General features: G+C 35.3%; 1 protein-coding gene across 1 annotated transcript; it reads right to left on the bottom strand.

Annotated features, from left to right (window-relative positions):
* Positions 1 to 2,713: 2,713 nt before the first annotated feature.
* Positions 2,714 to 5,054, bottom strand: LOC121770149 (LEAF RUST 10 DISEASE-RESISTANCE LOCUS RECEPTOR-LIKE PROTEIN KINASE-like 1.2). The gene is made up of 3 exons (XM_042166940.1): positions 4,329 to 5,054; positions 3,777 to 4,029; positions 2,714 to 3,581 (listed from the first exon to the last, which is right to left on the bottom strand). The coding sequence occupies exons 1-3, from the start codon at positions 5,052 to 5,054 to the stop codon at positions 2,749 to 2,751; spliced, it is 1,812 nt and encodes a 603-aa protein (XP_042022874.1). The 3' UTR covers positions 2,714 to 2,748.
* Positions 5,055 to 14,264: the final 9,210 nt, after the last annotated feature.

Here is a 14,264-nt window from a genome sequence, read left to right as displayed (position 1 = left end):
GACTGGGACTGCTAAAGTGGGGCGGAGGGAAGCGGGATGGAGGGAGTATTTAATAATTACTTGCGGACAAAAATAATTGTGTACATAAATGATGATAATTTAATTTATTCCAGAATTAAAAACTGTTCAAAAGGACTTGAATTACGTGATTATATGTACTTAGTATTTTATAAAACGAACAACATTTTAATTTCATGCAGAACAATTCAAGTTCTATTTTAATTCTAATACTCCTGCAAGAATATCTAAATATGTGTCACATTAATACATTATTAATTTGATTTGACCGACTCCTAAGAGATTTACATTTTATCTTTTACATGCATTTAATGGTTTTAATTTTAACGTATGAGGTTTTTTTTTAATCTCCATGCAACTTCACTTTGACAAAAGATTCTCCCACGTCCCATATTTTGAAATAAATTGAAGAAGAGAATATGGAGGGAAACCGGTCAAAAGACATGAAGAAGATAGCTTAATAGAGAGATCTGCAATATATTCTTTCCAACTTTTGCTGAATAAAATAATAAATATAGAAAGTTAGTTGTAGTGGATAGCTTATTTAGTGTCTATATGATCTGATTTGATACGAGTTTTAATAAAATTGGTATATTAGGAAAAGATTGAATTTTAAAGTGATTAACGTTTGCTAGTAGTGAAATAGTTTTATAAGAATATAGTGTTAGTAATTAGTAATAATAATAAATACTCCCTCCATTTATAAGAATAGTCCTATTTGTAGATGATACGAATTTTAATAGATAATTGATAAGTAATAAAGAGAATGAGAAAATTGGATAAAGTAAGAAATAGACGGAGAAATAAATGGATAAAATATGAGAGATAAGAAAAGTAGGTAAAGTATAAGAGAAAAAAAATTTATTTTTAAAAATAATATTATTTTTATGAACAACTAAAAATGGCAAAATAGAATATTTTTCTGCTAGTTTATCATTCCTAGTTTCATGCAACACGCTAAATTCAAATATCAAAAGTGCTTATTCGAAACAAGCCTAAACTAAACTAGGAGCATATTTTTAAATCATTTCACTTTTCAAAAAGCACTCTATATTTCTTTTTAATTTGATTTTATAACCAGATTGGCTACATTCTAACTATTAGGCCCACTCTGAAGCATCCAGTTTTATAATTGGGCTAAGTATAAGCTCGGCCCAATATGAGAAATCAACGTAAGACCATCTCCAATCATTTACACTAAACTCAAACTCATTTTTCCAGTTCTGTCACATCAAACAGTAATTCTACTGCAGCCATTTACACCAAACTCAAACTCAAAAGAATATTCCATGTTCACCTACTTTTTTACCTTTTCAATCTTACCTACATATTTATTTAAATTACACATAAACTCCACGATACTTTATCAATAATTTCTCAAACATAAATAAATAATTTAATACAATTGTTTATATTGATATATTAATATATATTAAATTCTCCGTACATTATACATTCAATAAAAAAATATATATAATATCACAAATTATACAAAATAAATAATTAATAATAATAATAATTTATATAAGATAAAATGGATCTTATATAAAATTTATTGCAAAATAATTAATAATAAATTATCAATAAAAATTAATATGTCAAAATTGAAAAATTGAAAACATATTCAATTTAAAGTAAAATATATCGTGTGTGATCATTGAATTAAGTCCATTCACTTCAAGATAACATTTTATTTGGCAAATTAAGATTTAAAAACATCTTTAATTAATCTTTAAAATTTTAATAAATATATTTAATTGGATAGTCCAAAAGCCCAACTTTGAAGTCCATTTAAAACCTAATGAAAACTGAGCCGTCGTCTTCTTCATTTTATTCTTCTCCTCCATTTTTCCGTTTCTGCATATCTCTCGTCTCTCTGTCTTCTTCGAATATCATAAAAAGGAAGGGCACAATTGCAATTTTGGATGAGTTTTGCGTCGTGCTACAGTGCTACTCCAAAGATGGCATAGTACTGTTCAAAAACTCAAAAAATGACGACTTTGGAATGGGTTATGGAGTATGGTTGGAGCTCAATTCCACCCCAAAAATAGGTTTTCCAGTATGGTTGGGGATACCCTAAGCCCAAGAGAGATACAATTTTAAGTCCAATGGTTATAGCTAGCTTATAAACATCAATAATCAAGATGGTAATCTCACTCTCCCTTGAGACTTGTTGATTTTTTCACGAACTTTTATTTGTTTTATATCATACCATCTTCGGATTTATTCAATAAGCTCTCTCCCACATCTTACATGGCGTGAATATTGGCTATGTAACCATAAGTCTCTCCATTGACGCCATATTCTATCCAGCACACAATTACCTTGATAATTGTGTTGCTGTAACCTTCTTCAAAACAATTAAGTACTCTTTTCATATTGTTGGTGTTTGCCACCAACTTACACATATTAATTTTATTTACAAAATGAGCAAATAATGAAGTAAAAGACTAGATGTAGACGCCGGCAGCTTAGTTTCGTTACAGATGTTGACGCGCCTCAATTAGTTTGGCCAAACATTTTTGTTTATATTTAGTAGTACTACTATAATAGTATTGCTCATTGGAAAAAAATGGCATGCTGATTCTAGATTGGACCGACAGTACAACTTCAATCTCAATTCAAAGCGACAGGTAATCATCAATACAATTGATAGTAAGAACAAGACGTGATATGATATAGTATAGATCCGGTCAAGAATCATATATAGTAGTAGTAGTAGTATAAACTTTATTCACTTTCAAACTGTAGAGATGAAGAGAGAATCTCATCTCGAAATTGGTAATGGCCTTCACAAATGTCATTCAAAACACTCAAAACCTCATCCATGCACGGCCTCATCTCCTTCTCCACATGCAGGCACCTCAACGCCAGCTCCGCCACCGCCATAATCATCCTCGCAATCTCCCCATCACTCCCAAATCCAAGAAACTCATCAACCAGCTCCACAAACGCACCTCTCTCAATCTGGATCACAGCCATGCTCGCCAAATTAATCTCATCACTCCTCCTACTTATATCCACAGCAGGCCGCGACGACACCAGCTCGACCAGAACCACTCCAAAACTATAAACATCGCTCTTGCTACTCAGATGGTAGCTCCTCTGATAGCTGGGATCCACGTACCCCGGCGTCCCCTGCGGGGCCGTGGACACATGCGTGGCGTCCACGGAGGACAGCCTTGAGATCCCGAAATCCCCGAGTTTGACCGACAGGTTGGCGTCGAGGAGGATGTTGCTGGTCTTGACGTCACGGTGGATGATGTCGGACTTGTGGAGGAAGGCCAGGGCTCCGGCCGTTTCTAGGGCGATCCTCATCCGGTCGGGCCATGTCAGCGGCGATCTGCCGCCGTGGAGATGGTCGGAGACTGTGCCGTTGGCGACGTACTCGTAGACGAGTAGTAGCTCCTTGCTGGAGGCGGAGGTGCATCCGTACAGTGACACGAGATTCTTGTGCCGCAGCGATGTAAGGATCTTGATCTCGTTCATGAACTGCTCCATTCTTCTGTAGTTGTGCTCGTGTAGCCGCTTCACCGCCACTTCTCTCCCGTCGCTGAGTTTGCCTGACAAAAACGTCCTTAAGTTGAAGATTAAATGGTCGCTTGAACCTTAATATTTTGCTTTTCTAATAAGTTTTTGTTTGTATCCCCTAATTGTAGTTGAGATATTCAGATGATATATTTAGAAATATAAATTACTCCTACCATTTTCAATTGATTTAAAAAATTGACCTAAGACATTAATTTTTTTAGTGTTACCGTAGTATACAGTTCCGTAGCCTCCGTCTCCAACTTCTTTTGATGAACTGAAGGAATCTGTGGCCACCATTAGTTCTCTATAGGAAAATATCTTGGCGCCCAAGTAGAAGCTTCTAGATTCCTCAATGTCTGAATTTGGGGTTTGGGGTCCACTTTTCGATCTTCTCTTCTTGCATTGCCAGATCAAGAATGCGATTAACATGCAGACAAGAAGGCACACTGCACCTCCGAATATAGCTGTCACCAATTGAATCTTGTGAGGCGCACACTCGAAACCCATATTAGTATAATATTGTCTGTTTTGGACTAAACTGTTATAGTTGTGTTCTTAAGACGCCCAAACTAATTGAATAGAGGTTGTGTTTATATATTATTTGCATATTTTCGGATTCATAGTTTGAATCCCAACAAATGAGTATTACAAGAGTGAGAGCTTTTACATACCAGCTGGAAGTAACCATCTCGACCTCTCCTTATCTGCACATGATATGAGGCCACAAAATTCAAATTCAAGAAAAAGTAATTCAAAATCAAACACTCCCTCCACTCTACTCCAAAATCCAACTCACAGGATCTGCACGATCGGTATCGCGGCCGGTTCTGGCAGAAGCACCTAAACAAGTAGATGGTCTCGTTGAAGCCGCACCGCCCCCCACTCCGCTCGCACTCGCTGCAATCACTCGCTCTCCATTTCATCACAAAACCTCTCCTCAAAACCTCCACCACCTCCCCACCACCCTCCACCGCCGCCACCGTATTCCTCCCACACCTCCCGAGCGCATCTCCCACCAACTCATCCCCTTCATACATCGGCACGATCCTCCCCCCTCCATCGCAGCCAACACCACCCTCAAACATCGAGTCGCTGCAGTTGGAGAAGAAGCGGAGTTTCGTCACGTTTTCACCGTAATCGAATTGCGCTGTCGGAATCGACACGTTTCTGATTGTCGGAACGCAGCCATTGCTGTCGGAATTCAGCGCTGCAGAATCGACGACGCGGAGAGATCGAGTTTCATAGAAAATCTCCTTCACTATGAATTTGGTTTCGGAGATGTGAAGAGATGGGAATCCGTTGCTGGTGCAGTTGAGCATGAATCCGGGGAAGCCGCAGTAAGGTTTTTGGAGGCCTTTGATGTAGAAAGGGAAGCTTATGTTCGGGCCGTTGCCGCAGCTTCTCGGCCCGCAAGCCTCGTATCGGTAATCGATAGCTGAAGAGCTCCTTGATATGAATATAAACCAGAGTGTGTATATATTGAGATGTATTACGAAAGTATGCATGATATATGGGGATTTGAAGTAATAAAAATTAATACTATTGTGAATTAATTGGATTTACTTCAACTAGTATACTGCGATTTGGTGTTTGAATATAAGTGGATGAGAGCAGTCGAAGAAGAAGAATATAGACATTAATTATAATGATTTGTGTGGAGAAATTGGATGCATTGCCAAGAAAATAAGATTGACGGTGTTTCAGAGTTGCAAGAATTGACCGACCTCATTTTTTGGGAATAGTGGAATTGAATGGAAATAAGAGTTGAATATCTTCTCGAATAGAAAAGGGAGTAAGTTGATTGAACTTATTCTTTACGAATTTAATATTCAGGTGGTACTATTAATTATTTATCTTTCATGCCACAATATTAGTATTACTTTCATTGATTTATGATTAATCTCTAATTTTTAGATATTGTAAATTGAATTATAACTTTGCTATCATCCGCAATTATCATGTGACTACATTTTCTATTAAAAAATTAGCGGTTCCGTAAAAGCTAAGCTAGCTAGATTTCCTGAAGTAGATAAATCGGTTCTGCATCGTCTATGTAGATCATAAACGATGCAGTTTTTGATGTTTTAATCAATTTTAGAGCTTTTATTCTTAATTTGCGACATCAACGTCGGAAGTTTGGGACTGCAATTCATGACTAGTCAACTACAGTTTGCAACTCAATGTTGGGTAGAAGCCGCATTAAGGTTTACAACTCTCGAACTCCAATTCGGGCATTCACATGCATGGAGTACTTCACATTGTTTGAAAGTTATAGGAATATTGTCAAAAATAATTCAAAAGTTATTATTAAAATGATTTCTCCCAATTATAAAATACATGACACTTAAAAATTAGTCTAATTTGCTACAGTTCACAAAATAGTATCTAAATTGCAAAAATATAAAGTTTGGATCGAAGGGTAGACTAATAATGTATGCCCAAGATTACGATTTAATATGTTATTTTTACAAATGAATTCAAAAAGAGCAATATTTCCGTAAACGGAACATGAATAGTTTTTTAATCCATGGCGTATGAATTCAACAAAAAAAAAGTTCAAACCTACCGTCCATTTTCGTTCTGACTTCATAATTTTGATTTCTAAGCTTATGACCAATTGATCCTCTTCATATTCTTAGTTTCCAAAGTCAACAAATTTTATTTATTTACTTTGTTTCGGAATAAAACTTTTGCACAAGTCTTTCTAAGAAGTTATTCTGCAGGTTGTTTGAGTATCAAATATTCAAAAGTCCGTGAATTCATTTTTACTTTCAATAGATTAAGCGTATGGATCGATTCATTGGTAATCCAAATTAGTTTAAGTTGGTCATAAGACTCATAACTGATTCAAGTGTGAGTTCTTGAAGTCTAAAATATTTAATAAAAAAATCACGACAACATTTACTCTTATGTTATTTTTAAACATCATTAACTTTCTTACCTTTCATATGGAGTGTTGTTTTCTAATTGTTCTATGTATCTACTCTTAATTATGAATCGGAATTTTAAGATCTTAGTTACGAAAAGCATAAATCGAATAGGAGTCAACTTTTATTGGTCTCTAGGCTTATATTTTAAGTGATGATTAGGATTGAGTACTGTTAACTCAAAAAAATTACTCCCTCCGTCCCTGAAAATTTGTCCCTTATTTCCTTTTTCATCCGTCTCTAAAAAGTTGTCACCTTTCATTTTTGATAATGAACTCTACATTCCACTAACTCATTCACGCTCACATTTTATTATAAAACTAATATATAAAAGTAGGACCCGCATACCACCAACTTTTTCAACTCACTTTTTATTACATTTCTTAAAACTCGTACCGGGTCAAATGGTGGCGAATTATTAGAGTGTCCACTATGGGACCGCCGCGCCTATAGCCCCGGTGGGGGCGGTCCCGGGGCGGTCTATAGTGGAGGTGTTGTCCGCCCCCGGGGCGGATGAGGAGTGTGGGGGCGGTAGGGGGCGGTCGGGCATGCGGCGACGGGGGGGCGAGGACGCGGCGACTCGGGGGCGGACTCGGCAGATAGGCAGGGCGCCTATAGTGGAGCGGTGCCCGGCGCAGCTATAGGCGGCGATTTTTTTTTTAATTCAATTTAATTCACCTATAAATATACCTCATTCCATTCATTATTTTCACATCATTCCAACTCTTCATCACTAAAAATTTCTCTCACTAGACTTTGTGGTCAGAAATGGACAATTTGTGGAGAGACACGTGGAATGCTCTGATTCAACAGGTGCAACACCAGGCCGCACAGGAGGATGCGGCGCACTTGGCGGAAGAGGCGGAGGCTGCGATCTCTCGTGCGATTACTCATTGGCGGACCATCCCACGAGACCACATCGGTGCGCACAAACGTCTAATGGCTGATTACTTTGTGGATAACCCCCGTTATCCACCCGAGATATTCCGCCGGAGATTCAGGATGTCACTACGGCTGTTCAACCATATAGCGACGAATTTGGCGGAGCGTTACCGGTGCTTCACCCTTCGTTATATAATTTTACCCTTTTGCAATACAACGATTATTCGGCCCCAATTACATCGTTTTCCAATTATTTACATTGCGATGATTTTAATTATACTTGATTGAAACTAAAAACATTTTAATATGAAAATTGATTATAAAATTTTGGGGCTATTGGAAGTGTCCACCATAGTGGCGGAAACAAAATTTTGGGGCTATGGACAAAAAAACTGGGGCTATGGACAAAAACTGGGGCGGGGCTGTTGGGGTGTCCGCCTTATAGTGGACACCCTTAGGGACGGAGGAAGTTCAATCGGGGTCCTCTTATATTGATTATAGCATCATAATCCAAAATCAAGACCAAATCTCCACCCTTAGATTTTAAAATGAATGGATGAGATTAAATCTTATGAATTTCAATAAATAATAGTTAAAATATAACAAAATGGTAAGATAGTCATTCTGTTATCATATCATAATTTTTGTGTTTTTTTATATTAACATAGTGTATTACAAATATCAACACAATGACATGAATATTTAAACATTAGACGAAAATATCAACACAGTTTTATTGAGATTTTGCATGCATTATATTGAGATTTACATGCATTATTTTGAGTTTTTTTTATGTATTTATTGATAAAAAAATCTGCTTATCAACATATATGAAAACTGAAATAAAAATCATCAAATTTCATCATTTAGACATCGTCGGAACATATGCAATTGAAATCTCGTTAGAATACTTATAAAATTACCTTTAATTTGATATATTTTTTTAAAATAATAATTTAAATAAAGAGAGTTATGTAAATTTAAAGTTTTAGATGATTTTAATAAGAAAGAATTGACATTAATATCTTTTAGATTTATTTAATAGTTATTTAAATTTAAAATATAATTTAATAGTTAAAAATTGATCTGAATTTTGGATTGCTAATTAGTAGGTGAATTGATTACATCCCGTTCAATAGTACTCCATTAACTAAAAAATGTTATACCTATTTTCACATATGTGGGCCTGTTTATCCATTTCCTGGAAATTTTAACTGGATTATAACCATATGGGTTTGGGATTTAGAAGTCTAGTTGGCTCCAATCTATAGCCCACCCAAACAAAATATTAGAATTCAAGACGCAATTGAAAGAGTTGTGGCATGAACATTGGGATACTGGATTTACCTGCAAAATTCGATCAAATGTTTGAAACGAATAACGAAACATGCTTTTCTACTACTGTGTTAAAATATCTCAATATATAAAACTTACTATTCATTATGAATCTAGATATATATTTTTGTGTGTTGTTTTCTGTTGCATGTCAATAGATGATGATAAAAATTTCTAACATGAAATTGCTTATTTTGGCACTAAAATAAATTGCTTTTCTACAAGCTGCACTCGACGGATTTTCTACCTATAGCAGGCTATTAATTAAGGTATAGTATATTATAGTTGTTGCATACTTAGACCATCCACAATAGGAATAGCCCAGCAATAGCCCAGCCATAGCCTAGCCACTGCCACATCATCAGCACTAAAAATCCTCCTGCCATATCATCAAAACAAACAAATAGCCCAGCAATAGCCCAGTCATAGCCTAGCCACATAATATCCACATCACTATTAACAAATATATACAAAATGAAATAATTAACAATCACACAATATTCGAAATTTAAATTATGAGACATATACGGGAAAAGTTTAATAATAATATTAAAAATTAAAAAGTATAATAATTTTAAAAAATACATTAATTTAAAAACAAGTGGTGCGAATGAAAATGACGAGCAAAGCGCGTATATATAGTGTTTCGGGAAAAAAATTTTAAATTTCGCGCTAGGCGGTGCGCTGGGCGATCCGGGCGCTGCAATAGCGCCGAGCGGACCGCCCAGCGCTGCGCAGTTTCTCTCTCCATTCGCCCGCTGGGCGACTGCAATAGACCGCCCAGCGCCGGCGCTCGGCTGGGCGGTCGGCTGGGCGACATTATGGATGGTCTCAAGGGAAACAAATCATTTTTAGAGCATTAGCAATGGGGCGCCCTAAGGCGCGCCACGTCAGCAGTTTTATCCTCCTACCTCCCCACCTGCAGTGGGGCGCCCTAAGGCGCGCCACATCATCATTTTATTGTTTTGTTTAATTAATTTAACTGTTTTCAAATAACAAGTAACAAGTAAATAAAAAACGGTCTAAATAACAAACGGCGAAGTTTTAATAAAAAAAAGTTACATCATTGAACTAATAAAAAAAAAAACTAAGTCGGACTAATTCCCAACTTCCGACGCAGCTCATCGAGTAACGCCCGGAGATATTCGGCTTCGTCGGGGTCTATTGGGGCTTGAATCCATTTCGTAGTAATTATGTAAATGTAAGTTTCGAAAATGAAATCGTGTGAAATGAAATGTTACAAATGAACGGTATTTATAAAAAAACGTCGTTGCGTGCCATCGTCCGCGACCTCCACAATGGGGCGGACGATGGACATCGTCCGCGCTATCCTTCGCGACCGAAGTATAGGGCGGGACTATCGTCCGCGCCCTATGGCGCGCACCCGCAATGGGTGCGGACGATGCGCACCATTGGGCGTGACATCGTCCGCCCATTGCGGATGCTCTTATCCATATTTGGTCGCATTTGAACAACATTGAATTAGAGGTTTGACACTGAAACATGTAGGCTCGTATAATTTATGATCGTTTAGAATTAATCACTCAAACTATGATTACTGGTACTATTTTTCATATTTCCCTTTCCTTTGAGGTTATTATAATTATTATTAGTATAATTATTTTGTTGTTGTAACAACTAATGTCGCTTATGAGTTGTACTCGCGCTTCGAACGTGGAATAATCTTTGTGGATATGTTACATTCCACTTTAAATAAGTTGGTTTGTACATTGTGGTTGTGGTGTAGCACCACAACTCAATGTCACATTTGACACCACTTCTTTTACTTGGTCCTTTATTTTTTTTATTAATAATGAGATTATTTCCTTTTATACATCATGAGCCAAATCAAAACTAACAAACCCGAGCACCTTAACCCTACACGAAATAGTATTTCCCAAATCGACGATTATCATTAAATGACACCTTATATATTGCGTCCTATTCATGTTATTTAATTCGATCGTTATTCTCTATTCTCACTTCTCACTGTCAATGGCCCACTAGCAGTCGTGGGCCATTATTTCAGAAACGTCGGTGGGCCCAGCATTAGATTTTTTTTTGAAAAATAGAATAAGGAAAATATAAATTCTAATACTATTAAAATGAGATGCACCTGTGAAAATTTCAACATGCATAAATGGTCCAGCAGTTAATTTTAAAATAGGAAACGACATGCACTGATGCACCGCTTTGCTTACTGAAAGCTATTGCCAAACTTTAAAAATCCAAAAATATGCGAAACTGTATACGGAATTATTCACTTGGAAATTCAAAAAAAAAATCACCTCAATTCTGAATTCAATGCACAATTTTGGCTGCTAACTAACTATTTTTTATATACAAAAAAAAAAACACATCCGAATGCGATTGATAATTCTAAATAACTAACACTAATTGAAATAAATAAAACTTAATTAGATATTCACAACTCAAATTATAGTTAATCAATGTGATTCGCGACATATAGATGCACATCTTTTGCCCTAAAAATAGGCCTCCGATTTTGATCAGAAAATGAAATTGAAATATTACTCCATATGCTACTAAACTAATAAATAATAATTGAATCGAAACTGTAATCCAACTAGAAGAAACGACCAAACCTTGAAATAGAAAATATTAACCGTAATATTATAAAAACCAATAACACCAAGAAAATCCCTAATTTTCAACCATTATATTGATGAACTAAAAGAAAATAAAAAATTTGAAAATAAAGAACCCAATAAACAACACAAAATTGAGAAATAAGAGTAAACGACACGCGCCTTGAAGATGGTGTGATGAAGACACGAATCAAAGACAGGTATCAACGTGTGGCGAGACAGCCACATACCCAACTTGTTTCGGACCCGACGCGCCACCTCACGGATCGCAATCTCGATAAGAATGCGACGCCTCCTCTAAATCCAGCCATACACGTGTCACCCTAAGTGATTAGTTACGTGAGATTTCTCACTTGACTAATCTCCTGGGAACCAATCACGTTCGCGCTTAGTCTGAATTCAATGCTTCCTCAATCCGATAATGTTTTCATAATCCAAGTGGTCCGTTCAGATTTGTAATTTACATAATTACCCTCTATTATGATATTTACATAATTACCCTCCGCTATGATGCATGAATGATGAGGATGGTGCATTTCATTTAAATCAATTAATTAATGCTAATCTTCAATCGTTGCTCTCCTCATTAATGATCGGTCGGCACTCGGCAGTGTCATACATACCGCATATACATATCATTATACCATCTCTGCTAAATTAATACAATTAAATTTAGGAAATTAACCTCTAATTAAGGAATAGCTTCCCAAAATGAATGGCCAAAGAAAAGTATCCCATAATGTAACCAACATGGATGCGGACAGACATATGCTATCAAAATGTGTGTAAGATTGTAAGAGGGATTAGTATTTATCAAGTATAGTTAAGTTTAAGTTTATGTCTGAATTGTTATAGATTGCATAACGAGTCAAGATTTGTCAGTTATCTCATACAAAACTCTTTTAAAGAAACTTAACTTTTTTTATATATATAAAATTGTACTACTATAGCCCATTTCCTTATGTAAAATACAAGTAAATTTTATAGTAGTTTCTAAAATAATAATGGATTCATCAGTATCACCAATTCAAATTTAAGAAAACAAAACTCTAAACGTGATTGAATATTTTATAGCAATGTCTTTATCAATAAATTGACAACATAGCTATGAAGGGGTCAATTCTAAGTGGTTAGGTTCGGTTTGAAGGATACATCCCAGCTTATATTGGGTCATTGGAATAATTGATTTCAAACCATAAGGTCACATTTTAATTAGGATATTAAAATAAACTCTTGAATACATTGTGATTGTTTTCTTTCAAATACTCCAACCAAAGTACAAACACCTCTTCTAACCTCTGCATTAACATTAGCACAATATTGTAATCAATTTTTTGAATGTTGAATATAGTTACATGCAATCAATAGATATTGTGTAGGCTGCCCAATATTCATGAATATTATTTGTGGTTTCGGATCAGGACTAAATTAATGATTTAGCCTATAGGCTATATCAAATAAATACGTGGCTGTGATCTATTTTAGACGCATTGGGTAGACATATATTTGCACGGTTTCAGTCAATGTTTATGCGAGCCAAACTAGGTTCTATAATCAATAAATTTCCCTTGATTGTAGGTTGTCAAACTATTTAGTTTTCGATTTTGACAAATAAAGAAGAGACATTTCTTTAAGTACATATTAAAAGTGATGGAATACCTGCTAATTGGATTAAATTAGAAGAATTCCAGAAAAGCAATTCTTGAGTTTTGACCAAGCTAAGAATTTACTAATAGCGTTTGGCTTTATTTGAACGAATCTAAAGGTGGGGTTTCACATTACAAAATACCCTATTATGCCCCGTGACTGAGTTTGCTATAAACAAAATAACTGAATAGATAATTATTTAATACTAAACATCTAATCAAATATGAGCATCATCAGCAAATATCACTTTTATTTAGCCAATATTAAAGTCAAAATAATAAATTGAACTTCGACTTTTATGCAATTTTTAAGATAGATAATGCGAATAATTTTAAGATATCTATATCAAAATAACTGTATAAATACAATAAATATTAATATTAACGTAAATTTAAGAGTAGTACTCACAACCGATGTTCATATAAATTACGGAGTATATAACTTCTCAATATATTGTTATTATACATTAGACCACAAGAATTTATGTAAGGTGACCAAGATTTGTTAGCAGAAACCATATGCAATTCAGATATGTTGGAAGCTAATTCAACCTTTAGAGCGTGTAGAGGAAAGAACTTTATTATTGTGTACTTATTGAATATACATATAACATATTCATATAAAAAAAACGAAAAAAAATCGATAAAAGAGAAAATAACGGAAAAAACATGGCTTATGAGCGGCAAGTGCAGCCAAGTCCAACAATGAATGTTGACGAGCCGCGCGAAATGGCCAACAACCAATGGAGAAGATTTGTTGTGGATGCACTAATTATATGTCAATTTAGTGAGAGTTTTTTTTATCGTTAAAGTCAAATTTGATATCATGACACGTAAAACCGTAGTAGTTTCTACTTCCTGCTTTAAGGTGTATGCTAAATATAGTTTAATCATTAAATAATTTGCAACATAGAACATAATAATATTATCATAATAAAAAACTGTATATTTGTCGCCGTAATCCAAATTCTGATACTTTCCCTCTTGATCGTGACAATAAATCTAATCCAATTTAATTTAAAATATACGAGTATTACATACATGTAAGTTTATGTCAATTGATGTTTATTCAAGAAATATTAGCGATTTACTTCAACCATATCTAATTTACGTTACCTTCTTATCCATAATACATAATCCAGTGTAATACACTAATGGAAGGCTTGTTTTTAACCTTTAACCGTCATTAAAGTTAAAAAATCTAACCGGTGGCAAATGTGTCATTTGAGTCGCCCATCTCCACCAAAAACAGCGTGGTGTTTGCTGCGCGCAATAACACCACCATTTTCCCCATAAACACCACCATTTTCCCTTTT

This window comes from Salvia splendens, chromosome 16 (genome assembly GCF_004379255.2).
Source record: "Salvia splendens isolate huo1 chromosome 16, SspV2, whole genome shotgun sequence".
NCBI lineage: Eukaryota > Viridiplantae > Streptophyta > Magnoliopsida > Lamiales > Lamiaceae > Salvia > Salvia splendens.
Note: the sequence above shows the minus strand (reverse complement) of the source record. Positions and strands in the feature narration are given on the sequence as shown.